Source organism: Bubalus bubalis, chromosome 7 (assembly GCF_019923935.1).
Source record: "Bubalus bubalis isolate 160015118507 breed Murrah chromosome 7, NDDB_SH_1, whole genome shotgun sequence".
Classification (NCBI taxonomy): domain Eukaryota; kingdom Metazoa; phylum Chordata; class Mammalia; order Artiodactyla; family Bovidae; genus Bubalus; species Bubalus bubalis.
This window is the reverse complement of record NC_059163.1, coordinates 51,280,354-51,296,208: the sequence shown is the minus strand read 5'-3', so window position 1 is coordinate 51,296,208 and position 15,855 is coordinate 51,280,354. Positions and strand designations below refer to the sequence as shown.

The 15,855-nt window shown below is 38.6% G+C and overlaps 1 protein-coding gene across 1 annotated transcript in view; it reads left to right on the top strand.

Annotated features, from left to right (window-relative positions):
- The window catches only part of GABRB1 (gamma-aminobutyric acid type A receptor subunit beta1), a 446,588-nt gene that overhangs the window by 410,368 nt on the left and 20,365 nt on the right, over nucleotides 1–15,855 (top strand). Inside the window, exons 6-8 of the mRNA XM_006069953.4 lie at nucleotides 7,825–7,962; nucleotides 8,062–8,214; nucleotides 11,264–11,508. Of these exons, the coding sequence (XP_006070015.3) occupies nucleotides 7,825–7,962; nucleotides 8,062–8,214; nucleotides 11,264–11,508 (536 nt within the window). The remainder of the gene's footprint in view (nucleotides 1–7,824; nucleotides 7,963–8,061; nucleotides 8,215–11,263; nucleotides 11,509–15,855) is intronic.

Genomic DNA, 15,855 nt, shown 5'->3' with positions numbered 1-15,855 from the left:
GGCCACGCCACAGAGGGAAATACATTTACTTATGTCCACTTGTGGATTAGAAGCTGAAATCTCTCTATTCTCTAAAACACAGTTCAGTACAATTTTAGACCATCTTCCCAGCTCTATTAAGCACAGCAGGGAGTAATTTTTATTTCCAAGTTAGAAAATGCATCCAAAATAGAGTGTTTCAAGAAGTGAAGAGAAATACTAGCATCCAGTTCCTTGTACATTTGTACTAGCTCCATGCATCTTTATCCACTGACATCAACTTAATTTTATCTGTACTTTCTGCACCACTAAGAAGTCCCCAGGGGCTGAGAGGAAATTTTGAGAGCTTCTGTGTGGTTATTGTTGCTAGGAAACAATATCCTTGGTATCCAAGTGTTCAGGCTTTGAGACACTGTGTGAAGTCACTGGTTCATAAAGGGAACCTTTGGTAAATAGGTTGTTTGGGTGTGAGTAAATTGATGTTCACTCTCTGTGGCAAAATGTTCTTGTGTAATCTTTGAACAATAGTTTATTTCTAGGCCTCTCTTCTTTCCTTTGGATCCAGCTGCCATTATTTTTCCCATGAGAACTCACACTTCTACCTAAAATGGAGTGAGCATTATTTTTTTCCCCCCAAATCATCTGTAATTATCTCAGTGCTTTGAACACTCAGCCTACGAGGTTTTAGTTAAACAAAGTCAAGTGAGCTTGGGAATACAGACCCAGACCACTGACTGTATAAATCATTAAATCCTATTAAAATTCACAGTGATTGACAGCCATACTCCTGCTCTGCTATTGGGCATGGCACTGAAGGGTTCTGCTGCCCTGCAGAAGAGGAGGCAATGAGAAGTTTTAAGCTCAGTACTATCTTCTCCCCTCTCAATCCCAAACTGAACCATCTCTGGTCCTTCAACTCTAGATATTGCTTACATATTTCTCCCATAGAATCCCACAACTTGAAGATCAGCCTGAGGTTGTAATTTATCACCTAGTTACTCAATAAGCCTAAAATTAATAAGCAGCTTTTTCCATTTCCTTGGGGCCCAGACCCACCTGTAAGGCTCCTGTAGGCAGAATCACTGTAATCAAAAGTGTATCTGGCTCAAAAATGCTACCAAATAAATTATATATCAGGTTACCAGTTTGAGACAATAAATGCAGACCCCTAAGCAGCAAACAGCATTAATAAATTCATTTATTCACAAATACATATATTGGATGCATAACTATGGGCAAAATATGTTCTAGGATTTGAGAATTGCTTTAATGAATAAAAGAAGGTCTTTGCTCTCAAAAAGTACATAATATACATAATATAATGAGAGATGGAGGAGACAAAAGGCAGAGATAAACACAAAACTATGTAAACAGATAAAATATTTGCACAATAAGATGTACTATGTGTTGACAGAAACTCAGTGGGAAAGCAGAAACCACTCAAGGTTTTTCAAAAAGGGAATGAGGTGGATGGAACTGGTGCCTATTATACAGAGTGAAGTAAGCCAAAAAGAAAAACACCAATCCAGTATATTAATACATATATGGAATTTAGAAAGATGGTAATGATGGCCCTATATACTAGACAGCAAAAGAGACACAGATATAAGGACAGACTTTTGGACTCTGTGGGAGAAGGTGCAGGTGGGATGATTTGAGAGAGTAGCATTGAAACATGTGTATTACCATACGTGAAATAGATAACCAGTGCAGGTTTGATGCATGAAACAGGACACTCAAAGCTGGTGCACTGGGACAACCCTGAGGGATGGGATGGGGAGGCAGGTGGCGGGCGTGTAGGATGGGGGACACATGTACAACCATGTCTGATTCATGTCAATGTATGGAAAAACCACTACAATATTGTAAAGTAACTAGCTTCAAAATAAATTAATTAATTTTTAAAAAGGGGGACTTAATAGAGAGAATTGATTACAAAGACTGGAAGAGCTGGAAAAGCAAGAGAGAAAAAAGAAAAGGGTGTTAAGGGAGCAAAAGCCAGAAGCAAGCGCCATGAGCCTGAATCTGTTGGATCCTATTAGAAATGCTGTCCTGGTTGTTTGTGGAGGTGCCGGAAGAGCTGCTGTGAGAGTCTGGAGTCACCCCCACTGTCCCAGCAGTGATGGCCAGCAACGCAACACTGCCACCTTGTCAGAGACAGAATCAAGGGCCTTTCCTTCCCCTTCTACCTTCTAATCTTCAGCCCGTTCTTCCTAGGGGCATCTAAAGGAAGCAAGAGAGACAGAGAGTCCAGCCCCAGAGGTACAGAACAGAGTTTAGAAAGCAGGATGTGAGACACAGAAACAGCAAATGAATGATCAGCAGAGGCCACAGCAGAGGTTTTAATGGAAAGCTCTGGTAATCCCAAATCTGGAGGAAATAATTCTTCCCTAGAAGAGAAAGACAATATATAGATCTAGATTTTTGTTGCAGAATTGTTATAGAAGCCCATTTGGCCACAAGCAGAAAGAGATTTAATAAGGAAGTGCTGCTTACGAAAATAAAAAACAGAAGTAGTAGGCTAGTCTAGCCTGGGCAACTAGAAATGACTCCCAGCACCACAGTGTGGACTGGCCCTACCATGGGGCCTGAGCGCTTCACCACAATCAGGAAGCTGGTGATCAGGTAGCTCCCGCCATCACGTTGACTCCAGAACCACAGAAAGTTAAAACCAGGATTTCTGGTTCCAGAGCCCCCTCTATAATGTATGAGCTGCACCAAAATGAATGCTCAAATATCACCTTTGACATCACTTAAATTCATTTAATAAGGGTACCTAAATCTTTACCTTGGGAACTGTAGTTTTTGGCTTTCCTAAATATTAGAACATGTATTAAAGGAAGCCAATCCACACAGAAAGATTTAGAAAGGAATTCTGTGGTGAAATATGTAACATTTTACATGAAATATGCAATCTCCAAGAGGGCAGGAGCCATGTCAGTTTTATTCACTACTGTAACCATGGTAACTTTCCATTCCCAGCACATAGTCTGCACTCACTAAATGCCTACTTATCCAATGAGTAACACACACACATAGGTTTGTGCCTGGTTGTCAAGCTAAGGTTAGTAGCACAAAGTCAAGAGTCGTAATTTTTACAGTTGTCTTAGATTGTCTAATCTGTTTAATTTAATTTTAGAATCACTTTTGTTTAGTCCCCCCGACCTTGAAAAAAAGCCGATTGGTATTACCAGGCAATCACATTAAATTATAAACGAACTTATGATGTTGAGTCTTCCTATTTGAAATATGGTATGCCTTTTTATTTGTTCAAGGCTTCTTTTGTGCTTTTCAAAAGTGTTTCAAATATTGCTTTATGTAAGTCTTGCCTGTTAGTTTATTACTAGATATTTCCTGTCTCTATTTTAAAAACAGTCATTGTAAATTTTTGTTTTATATAAGAAAACCACTCATTTCTGTGTAGTAACTTTGTACCCCATAATCATACTAATTCTATTGTTTGTAATAGTCATTCAGTTAATTCTTTAGGGCTTACTGGATATGCAATTGTATAATTAATCTGAATACTTTAACCAGCAGTTTTCCAACTTTATAGTTCAAAATTTTCATTCATTTACTTAATGGCTAGTGTTTCCATAACAATGTTAAAAATAATAGCAATGACAGTGGACACTCTTATTTTGTTCTTAACTTTCATAGCAATAGTCCACTATTTCCAAAATATTCTGGTTTTCAGACTGAGAAAGTTATATCTTACCACATTATGTAAATATTCATATAGTCATATTTATTGGGTGGTGTTGTTTGTTTTGTTACAAAAACAGACTGGCTATTAAATTTTGTCAAATGCCTTTTTAGCACCTGTGGTATATAATCATATGCTTTTTTTCTCCTTAGATCTGTTAATATAATGAAATATATTACTAAAATTTTCTAATATTGAATATTTGCACTCCTGGAGTAAACATTGTTTATTTAATTATGTTATACATTGTTATTTAATGTCCTGCTGGATCTTATGTTCTGTTTATGAAAATAATTTGGAAGTTTATATTCTTAGCTTATACTTTGGAATTGTTTAAGTAGAAATAGAATTATCAGTTCTTAACTGTTGGAATCTGGTGCTTGTTTGTAAGGGATAACATCAAGCTTTTTGTTTGTTTGTTTAATTACATTATTTTATTTTATATTGGAGTATGGCTGTGATAGTTTCCATGGACAGCAAAGGAACTCAGCCACACATATACATGTATTTTGATCTTCTTCCTCTCCTGATTCAAGCTTTAGCAAATGCTTTTCTTACAAGAAAATTATGTTTTATTCAGATTTTCAAATGCGTTTCCATAGATTTCAGCAAAGTTGTCTTAAAATTCTTCCCAGCCCCCCTGTTTCCAAAGTGCTTTCCCTGATGATATCCTAGTTATCCATCCTGATTCCTTTGTTTGACTGGAGTCCTCTGTAGAATAGTTTCCTCAAATAGGTCCCTGGGTAATGTTCTCAGATCTTTATATAACTTCTCTGGAAGGAAGTGGTATTTCAGCAGAGAATGGGACTCTTGAGTCTCTGAGTTGCTGCCCTTTTGCTTTTACACTAGCTCTTCTGAATTGTTATTCTATAATCCCTTCCTTTCTAAAGCTGTATATCTGAAGTCCAATAGCTTTTCCTGTGAAAACACCCTCTATTTTGTGTCTGGAAGATTGTAAATTTATTATTTTACCTTGGAGTTCAGGAATGATATCAGGGTTGCCTGATATAATGAGCCCCTCAATAGACAAAATAGTTTAGTTATTAAATTCAGGGAAATTTGTCTTTGGTTTTGTGTGTTACAGCTCCTCTTCTTCTTTCACTCAGGCCCACTATTCATATATTGACCCTTATATTTTCCACTTCTCTGTAATTTGTTCAAACTGTCATCTAAGCCACTAATCTGGCCTCATCAGTGGCATCTTCTCATCAATTCATCTAACACACTTTTTTATTAAAACCTATGGGCTAAGAGTTGGACACGACTGAGCGACTTCACTTTCACTTTTCACTTTCATGCATTGGAGAAGGAAATGGCAATCCACTCCAGTGTTCTTGCCTGGAGAATCCCAGGGACAGAGGAGCCTGGTGGGCTGCCGTCTACAGGGTCGCACGGAGTCGGACACGACTGAAGCGACTTAGCAGCAGCAGCAGCAGCATGGGTTTCAGAACAAGGAAGTAAGGAACTTTTTCCACGCTAATCGTATATCCTTATGTGTTCCCAAATTTTGAATAAGGGTGGGAAATGAGAAGTTCATACTCTTGTCTGCTCTCTCCAACAGTTCTTCTCATGAGATGACATCTATTTTGAATGTTCTGGTTGTTTTGCTTCCCTAGGATGACTGGGTTTTCTTACAAATATTGTTGTGTTTTTCTTGCATATCCCTTGGGGTTTGGACCCAATAGCCAGAGCACCCTAAAAGGAAACAGTGTTCTAGGTGGAAAGCATGGTGGGCTCCAGGCAAGCTGTCATTCCCCTACTGATGCACAAGAGGTAGTCATCGCTCTCTCTCTCTCTCTCTGTTTCTCTCTCTCTCTCCACTTTTAAAATTCTCCTACATCTTATTAAGGGAATGGCTCAAATGGTAAAGAATCTGACTGCAATGCTGGAGATCTGGGTTTGATCCCTGGGTCAGGAAGATCCCTTAGAGAAGGGAATGGCAATCCTCTCCAGTATTCTTGCCTAGAGAATTCCATGGACAGAGGAGCCTGGCAGGCTACAGTCCATGGCATCGCAAAGAGTCGGGCACAACTTAGCAACTAACACATTCATGTTACATCTTATTAAGAGCTTCCCAGGTGGTGCTAGTGGTAAAGAACTTGCCTGCCAATGCAAGAGACATAAGAGATGTGGGTTAGATCCCTGGGTTCAGAAAATCCCCTGGAGGAGGGCATGGCAGCCCACTCCAGTATTCTTGCCTGGAGAATCCCATGGACAGAGGAGCCTAGCAGGCTATGGTCCATAGGGTTGCAAAGTGACTTAGCACACACATACACATCTTATTAGAGGACTGTGAAAGCAGCAGTTACTCTAAATAGTCACACAAGTGGTAGCAGCCTTCATTACATAGGCCCCACCAAATCCCCACACCCAGCTTTCTTCCTTAATCTCACTGTTCTAACCCCCATCCAAGTACCCAAGCTCCTAGTCCCCTGGTTCTCTCCTTTCTAAATGGAAAAGAATTTGATGCTTTTTTATTTGAGGTGAATATAAATAAAAAATAAACTTAGCAGGTAAACATTTATACACAGACCCCTCCCTACCAAAAAAAATCTCAGGAATTGCCTAATAAAATAACTTTGGCAGGAGGGATGAAGGTGGGACTATTAACAGAAAAACAGAGAGTCTAAGCAATTGAATCTCCAGACCCCTGGTCCCACACCTTCACTCCATGACCAGAGGCTTCTCCTCTGAAGAGGGGAGAACAGCAGGTCTTTGGGATAGGCAGATATCAGTGCAGAGCTTGAAGATAAGAATACGGGCTGAAAACAAAAGGACTGAATAAAAAAGAAAAGAAACTTAGAAAGACCCTCTTTGTCTCTAGAAGATAGAAAGATACAAATATAGCCTTCTTTATGTCTTAAGTGAATTTTAGACTTTTGGATATATCAGTTCATTGTTTTTATGCAAGCTATTCTAATATATGATAATATATGGTCTATTCTATAACCTTTAATAGACTACTGACAAGTGGGAGCAAAAATGAAAGGGAGAATAGATTTCAGGATAGACCCTTCTGCCACAATCTATAATCCTCTTCATGTTCTCCTAAATTACTTAAAGCTCACTCTCATAAGTATTAAGATATAAAAATATCATCAAAAAATCACATGGTTCCTAAAATTTTCACACATATATTAGCTATAATCAAAAGATATAAATAGAAGCTTGCCTAAGTTTTTTTTTTTTAAAGAGACTGCTATCTTGAATGTCTTTTGATCATTTAACAGATCTGTACCAATTTGTTCTTTCATTATACTTCATTATACTTCATCCCTTTATTCTAACAAGAATTTCTAACAAGAATATATTTCTAGCAAGAATATTATTTCTTTCTCTCTTAACAAATATGTGCTCTATTATTATGCTTGTTGTGATTAAATGTTGTTCAGTCACTAAGTCGTGTCCAACTCTTTGTGACCCCAGGGACTGCAGCACACCAGGCTTTCTGTCCTTCACTGTCTCCTGGAGTGTACTCAAATTCATGTCCCTTGAGTCAGTGATGCTATCTCACCATCTCATCCTCTGCTCTCTCCTCCTTTTGCCTTCAATCTTTCCCAGCATCAGAGTCTTTTCCATTATGTTGGCTCTTTGCATCAGGTGACCAAAGTGTTGGCACTTCAGCTTCAGCATCAGTTCTTCCAATAAATATTCAGGGTTGATTTCCTTTAGGATTGACTGGTTTCATCCCCTTGCAGTCTAAGGCACTCTTTTTTTTTTTTTTTTTACATTTGTTTATTTATTTATTTTTGTTTGTTTGTTTTTTTAATTTTATTTTATTTTTAAACTTTACAAAATTGTATTAGTTTTAAGAGTCTTCTACGCCAAGACACCTAGAATCCAGGCATCCTCCAATCCACACTGGTAGACACGATGAGAGTAAATACACAGCAGTGATAGTGGATACCACTGAGTGATCGCAGAGCTTATGTTCACCAAGGCCAGTGGTGTCCATCTGCCCAATGCAACCACAACCAGCCTATCAGAAATAGCACTCAACAAATCTCTTTTGTCATCCTGATTTAAAACATCATCTTATTATCAATCGCTGGGAATTTTTTCTCAGATCCCCGACTGTCTTCAAAATGAATTTCTAGGCCAACTGAACTCGATCTAACTATGCTGCTTCTTCATTTCAGATGGCTACACCACTGATGACATTGAGTTTTACTGGAATGGAGGAGAGGGCGCAGTAACAGGAGTGAATAAAATTGAGCTCCCTCAGTTTTCAATTGTTGATTACAAGATGGTGTCCAAGAAGGTGGAATTCACAACAGGTGAGAAGTTTCCCCCCAAATGTGCTAGGGGTGCTGAGAAAGAAGATGGAGCCAACCAAATGACCATCTGATTTTTTTCTTTTATTTTTTTCCATTCAGGGGCATACCCACGACTATCACTAAGTTTTCGTCTAAAAAGAAACATCGGTTACTTCATTTTGCAAACCTACATGCCTTCCACACTGATTACAATTCTGTCCTGGGTGTCGTTTTGGATCAATTATGATGCATCTGCAGCCAGAGTTGCACTAGGTAATGCATTCAGCACCCCAGAGGGCTGGTGGGATTTCACCTCAAATAACAACCAATGAGAAGCATTACAGGCAAGGGCTTCTCACATAGAGAGCCAAAGGATGAGAGTGCCCTAAGGGTGCTTGGTAATAAAACATCTACATGTAAGCACTTAACAGAGTGCATGTTTTACAACATAACATCTTTTTATCACTTTACCAAAATTAAAAAAAATAATAATTATCTTAGAGTACATTCAACCCTATATAAGTGCTTCTTAGAAAATATTTTTAAAATTCTCATTACACTAATTTTTACTAACTTTGTGATTTCTTCCTTGGTTCTTACTTTCTTTGGTGGAGAACATTATTACATTATTCTCAAATGGACCTGAAGAAAGCTAAATCTTGTAACCATTCACAAGCTATGTCAATACTATCTTTTGAATATTAAATGTAGTTAAATTGTATCTATCTGAATTTCCCTTAAATGGAGCTTCTTGCACTTGAGAAAGGTACAGATATTCATCAGCTGTATTAATGATCTGTAATCAGGACAGAATAAAAATGGTTTCTTTCCTGAAGAACAAAATTCAGAATTAATCTTGCCATGACTGAATAATTGCTCCAAGCTGAAGGGCTGTGTTTAATTGTAAAGGATTCCTTGGAAAGTTAGAATATGTATGATCTGTCTGATGAATCTGGGTATGTGTGGGTCAGCCTTATTATTTGACCCAGAGCCATTTCATTTATCATCTTCTGGGATTATTCATGCACGCGCACGCGCGCACACACACACACACACACACGCATATGTTCATGCAAAAGAGCATCATTTGTGACTAAGCCAACATACCTAGGTCTTCTGAGACTACAGAACTGGATTAAATAATCAGCATAACCTTTCACCCCTAGACCAGTCATCATGTCCACAGCTCATTTCTATTGGTTGAGTATCTAAGGCTCACAAAGTCAAGTGCTAGCAGCCCCTCATCAACCTTTGAACATTCCAAGACTAAGGAAACTAGACAAATACTTTATCATATCATACATATATATGTGCACATATTATTTGAATGTGAATATGAATACATATATATTCTGTGGTTAAAGAAAAACACTGAACAATGTCCACAGCAGGGAATATGAACCATCAAGGTCATGAATTGCAGTTCTTTTTTACACATCTCTCCTCAAAGCTAACAATATTTTGATTAGAGATGTCAGCATATAAAGATAATGAATAAAACTGTCTTTTGAAATGTAAAACCTAAGGTAGTTTAAAACCTAATTAAGTAGAAAATAAATTTATTTACCAACCCCCCCTTGCTTAAAAAAAGTTAAGCCAAGGACTAGAAGCAGAAATGGAATTGATGTATTTTAAATGAATTGTTTGTTTCTGTATCAGAGTTTAGGTAGAATTATGAGAAATTTAAAATTTTATTCAAAAAAGTAAATAGGACCACTCACGAGGGCATTTCATATCAGTCCAGACATTTAAATCCATTACTGATGTCAACAATTTAAACTTTTTGTACAGTAGTTCTGACTACCTCTATTCTCCTAAAGCTGGGCGGTCAAATCAGGGAATCCAAATAGAATAATCTCACTCGCAAATGAGGTTGAAACTATTTTATTCCCTTATCATTTTCGAACTTCTGTTCCCTTTGCCAGTTCTCCTTTGTCTTTAGTATCCATTTTACATCTCTTGTCTTTATTTTTAAGGAACTCCATCAAGTTTTAGGTTTTGCTTTTATTTTAAATGCCTTTGCTTCGTACCTCCTTGCCTTTTTGCCCCTAGCTCAGTGATCTACAGTAAAATAGCTAATCTCAGAGTCTCTGTTTACTTAGCTATAAAATGGGAACAACATACCTGCCCTATCCCACTCAGCAGGCTGTTACGACTGCATAGAATTCAGAGATGTGTTGACAACTGGAAAATCACTGTGTGTGTATATTAGTCACTCAATCGTGTCCAACTCATTGTGACCCCATGGACTGTAGCCCACCAGGCTCCTCTGTCCAGGCAAGGCTACTGAAGTGGGTAGCCATTCCCTTCTGCAAGGGATCTTCCCATCCCAGAGTTCAAACTTGGGTCTCCCACATTGCAGATTCTTTACCGTCCGAGCCACCAGGGAAGTCCTAAACAGGTGTGCAATATCAGTATTACAGCATAGTTTAGGATTCAGTAGGCATATCACTTCTTATTTTCCCCAATCATTGTTTCATCACCATCACCAACACAAAATGTTATACAGACACACAAAGATTATACTGTTAAGAATGATACATTTAACAAAGTAGACAAAGCAAAAATCTTCCTTCTAAAAGAATACAGTCTTAAATTTCTTTAACAAGTTAAATGTTTAGGAAGTCTTTTCCTGACTCAGGGAGCTAACTAACTCTAGTCTCTGGAAGCAAGGAACTACAGGTAATATTTGAGGGGGAAAAGTCAGTAAGATTTTATTATATTTTAAAATACATATATCAAATACTTGATGCAAATCATGAACTTTATTAGTTTCTTCTTTCCATGTCAACTCACTATGAATGTTGCATTATACTTTTAAAAATCAATACTGACCTATGACCTGGGTATATTAGTTTCATGCAATGAAATAGTTCTTAAACTGGTCACTGACTTTCAGTTTGGTAGTGGCTGTCTTGGGGATTAGTATTACAAGAACAGATTTAGGATGGACATGACAGATGCTGAGAGAAGGAAGGAAAGAAGGTGGCATGTAGCAGAATGAGGGACATGTGACAGTAAACAGTGGGTGAATCAATGAGATTTTAATATTTCCATTTACCTTTCTTTCTCCTTTGTGCATTATTTTTTAAAATACAGTTTTCAACCCAACATTCACAAAGCATCCCATTTTATGATTCACTCATGAACTATGTAAGGAGCCTGCAGCTTTGTCTTTTAAACCATCTGCTCTTTTCACCCCATGGTTTATTGTATCACTGCCGTCATTCTGGGATACTAACAAGAGAATGGCATCTGTCATCTGTCTTCAACAGGAATCTTTACAGTGCATTCAGCTGAGCTGTGTTTTTCTGTTTCATAGGAATCACCACAGTGCTGACAATGACCACCATCAGCACTCACCTCAGGGAGACCCTGCCAAAGATTCCTTATGTCAAAGCGATTGACATTTACCTGATGGGTTGCTTCGTGTTTGTGTTCCTGGCTCTGCTGGAATATGCCTTTGTAAATTACATCTTTTTTGGAAAGGGCCCTCAGAAGAAAGGAGCTGGCAAACAAGACCAGAGTGCTAATGAGAAGAACAAACTGGAGATGAATAAAGTCCAGGTAATCTATGAAATAGGGCTTCCCTGGTAGCTCAGCTGGTAAAGAACACACCTTCCATGTAGGAGACCCTGGTTTGATTCCTGGGTAGGGATAATGGATAAGCTACCCACTCCAGTATTCATGGGCCCCCTCCCCCCCCGATGGCTCAGATGGTAAAGAATCCTCCTGCAATGCTGGAGACCTGGGCTCAATCCCTGGGTTGGGAAGATCCCCTAGAGGAGGGCATGGCAACCCACACCAGTATTCTTACCTGGAGAGTCCCCATGGACAGAGGAGCCTGGCAGGCTACAGTCCACGGAGTCGCAAAAAGTTAGACGCGACTGAGTGACTAAGCACAGCACAATCTATTAAATATGCCTAACAATCTTCTTCTGCAATTTAGCAGCAGTATGGTACTCAGAGCTCCCACAAGAAAATAAAATATCATAAAATACTAGTTTATCTTTAATAAGGCTCAAAGTACACTTCATGTTGCATAACTGGAAACTGAGAATTGGAGATGTTAGGTGGAATTTTATATTAGATAAATAACATACATGGGCCTGCAACTCAACTGCAAGTCCGTGATTCCTTATTCTAAACTATATAGTTGTGAGACTATATGCAAAATAATTCCAGATCTACTTTATAAATAAATGAGAGAACTAAAGAAGTAAGAACAAACTCTTACTCCTAAGTGGCAATGAGGCACTACAGCACAGCGGTTACCACCACAGAATGGAATCAAACTGCTTGGGGGTAATTCCCAGCTCTGCCACTTACTGGCTTCGGAAAGTGAAAGTGAAGTTGCCCGGTCATGTCTGACTCTCTGCGACCCCATGGACTATAGCCCACCAGGCTGTTCTGTCCATGGGATTTTCCAGGCAAGAGTACTGGAGTGGGGTGCCATTGCCTTCTCCAGGGGGATCTTCCTAACCCAGGGATTGAACCTGGGTCTCCCGCATTGTAGCCAGATGCTCTTACCATCTGAGCCACCAGGGAAGTCCAGTTACTGGCTTTAGAACTCCAGGCAAATCAACCTATGTTACTCCTCATCTAACTCCTATTCCTAATGTTATCAACCAGAAAATGATGACTATAGTATACCTATCTCTCAGTTACCATAAGGACTAAATGAGTTTTGGTATTTTTTTTCAAAGTCTAGTATTTGAAAGTTTATATTCTAGTATTTTTAAGGTCTAATCTAGTACACAGTAAATACTCAATAAGTATTAAAGCTCCAATATTTTGGCCACCTGATCCAAAGGGCTGACTCATTGGGAAAGGTCTTAAGGCTGAGAAAGATCAAGGGCAGGAGGAGAAGGCAGGGAGAGAGGATGAGATGGTTGGATAGCATCACCAACTCAACAGACAAGAGTTTGAGCAAACTCTAGGAGATAACGAATGACAGGGAAGTCTGGCATGCTGCAGTCCATGGGGCTGCAAATAGTCTGATACTAATGAGCAACTGAACAGCAACAATTATTATATTCAAGACACTGTCAATATTTGTCCTTTGCTTTTCACTGGTAGATCCTATGACCTGTGCTCTCACTGTGTAATTAAATTGAAAATAATGCTTTGTTTATTCCTTTGAAAAATCCCTAGGCCCTAGGCCCTAGTCCCTACTTTCATGCCATTTTTCACTAAAACCATTTGACAATTATGTGCATTGAAATACTGGGTCCATGACAAATTGTTTTGAAGATGGCACACAGGGTGACAACTCAATATTCATTCATGGTTCTGAGCATTGAGGATACTGCTGTTAATGAAAGGAGTTTCCTTGCCCTCCTGGAGTTTAGACGCTAACATGGGAAGACAGGCAGGATGCAAACAACCAACTATTCAGAGAATAATTTCAGGTAAAAGGAAGTGCTATAAAGAAAGTGGGCTTTCCTTGTGGCTCAGCTGGTAAAGAATCTGCCTGCAATGCAGGAGACCTGGGTTTGATCCCTGGGTTGGGAAGATCCCCCAGAGAAGGGAAAGTCTACCCACTCTAGTATTCTGGCCTGGAGAATTCCATGGACTGTATAGTCTATTGGGTCATCAAGAGTCAGACACAATTGAGTGACTCACTTTCACAAAGAAAGTAAAACAGAGTAATGGGCAAGAGAATGTCATGGGAACATTGTCTTGAACAGGGGAATGTTCAAGGGAACAGGAAATATTGATCAGGTGATCCGGAAAATGTCTCTGAGGAATTACCATTGGATCTGTCAGCTGGGTGATGAAAGTGGCAACCATGCCATGTCCATTCTAGGCAAAGAATTGCATGATATGTAAAAGTACTGAAAGAAGACCAATGTAGCAAGAGCATAGTAAGTGAGGGAGAAATAAAGTAATATGTGCTGTGGCTGAAGAATCAGGCAGAAGTCAAATTACTAATCTTCAAGGTGCATCTTCGTGCTCTTTAGTAGGATATCAAAATTTGACAGACAATGTCAAGTAACTAGAAAATCATAAATGAAGAAAACCTACAGATTCAGCCAAATGGTCAAAATTCAAAGCAACACACTCAAATAAAATGTTACTCCTGTGTAAAGCACTATGTTCAGTCCTACAAGGAAAGGGGGTTGTCATGATCCTTGCCCTCAAGAATCTTCTGATCTGGCTGGAAAGAAAACTATGATTGAATTATAAAATAAGACAGGAGAGCATATTTCTTGGACATATCTGAAAGGAAAAGCTTCCTATTATCTGATTGTAGCCAGACCAGCTTTAGAAGTATCTTAGCAGTGGTTTTCAAGGCCACCTCTTTTCTACTCCCATTCCCAACTCAGTTACTTCTAATCTACTGGTTGGCCCTCTGCAGAGCTTGAAATGTGTGTGAACTGATTTATCATGCGTAAAAACCCTACACAGATAAAATGGTAGAGATTCCTTGGTAGGAAAGTTCAGAAGATATGAACTGGATGAACAGTCAAAGGTACATAGCATTTGGAGTAATAAAAAGAAGAAAACAAGGTCTTTCAATTGGCTAGAAAAGCAACATTCTCTAGAGAGAGTAACTAGATGGATAAGTCAAGCAACTGTAAGTCAGATTATTCAGATAAAAGAAAAATATTATAAAACAAACTTTAACCACACTCTGCCTTGATTCTATCCCAGGATATCAAAGAATTTTCTAAGGTGCTAAGGCTTCCCAGGTGGCTCAGGGGTAAAGAATCCACCTGCCATGTAGGAGATATGGATTCAGTCCCTGGGTTGGGAAAATGCCCTGGAGATGGACATGACAACCCATTACAGTATTCTTGGCTGAGAAATCCCATGGACAGAGGAGCCTGGCAGGCTACAGTCCATATGGTCTTAAAAGAGTCTGACACAACATAGTGATTAAACAACAAATGGACAAATAAAGGCTGGCAGAAAGGCTCGTATGCCATATCAAATCTAGAGGTATAACGTATATTGCTCTAAAGTGGATTTACTGACTACATAAGAAATAAGTAAAATGTTTCCATCTAACTCATCTTTATCTCATAAGCAGGTGTTTTGAGCAACACCGGACTTAGACAAAGTAAGGTTTCATTGGATCTCAAATAAACAAATGTTTATTTGATTTTTAAATTGACTTTTTAAATTTGACTTCCAAGAGAAATAACAGAAAAATCCCTCAGTTGTCAGAAGACAAAACATGTAAAGAAAATAAAGATGTATTTTTATCCATGGAAAGCTAGACTTGGAATGCCATAGATGCTTTTCATAGAAACATAAGTAAACACATTTACACCAAAATTCAACAACAGATCATGTTAAGTAAGACATGGCAGAGTTGTTTAAATCAAATTGGCCCTTTGACAGATTAAAAATCATAAATCCTGAGAAAAAATAATTTTTTTAATCTGCTTGAAGACATGAGAGAGTAACTGAAAACAAGCAAAAACTAGCAGAGTCAAACCCCAATGAAGGGAATCTCACTGTGTAAATGAGTGTTTATACAGCTTCCTCCCTGAGGGCTACTCCCCAGTCTGGAAGATGCAGGGCAGGGAAATATCAGCAAAAAAAAAGTGCAGTTTTGTTGATCTGATAAATCAGAGCATGGAGTTTGATGCTTCCAGAGTTCCTAGAAATTTTAGGAGGAAGTGAAGCCACAAGAGAAACTCAAAATCTAAGTATAAACTTCCCATGAGTCCTTGGTTGATCCTTGAATTACAAATATAGGTAAAATGCCAAGAATGCCATAGAGAAAAAAAAGCAGCTGAAAGTCTAGGAGATGGGGAGAGATGAACAGAGATTTCAGCTGTTATCTGCCATATGGAAGTCAGGTTGGAGTCTGAATCCATCCATTTAGGGCAGGTTGGTAAATACATTAAGCTTTCCATTAAAACCCCTAAAAAGATCACACATTAGAAGTAAAGACTAAGT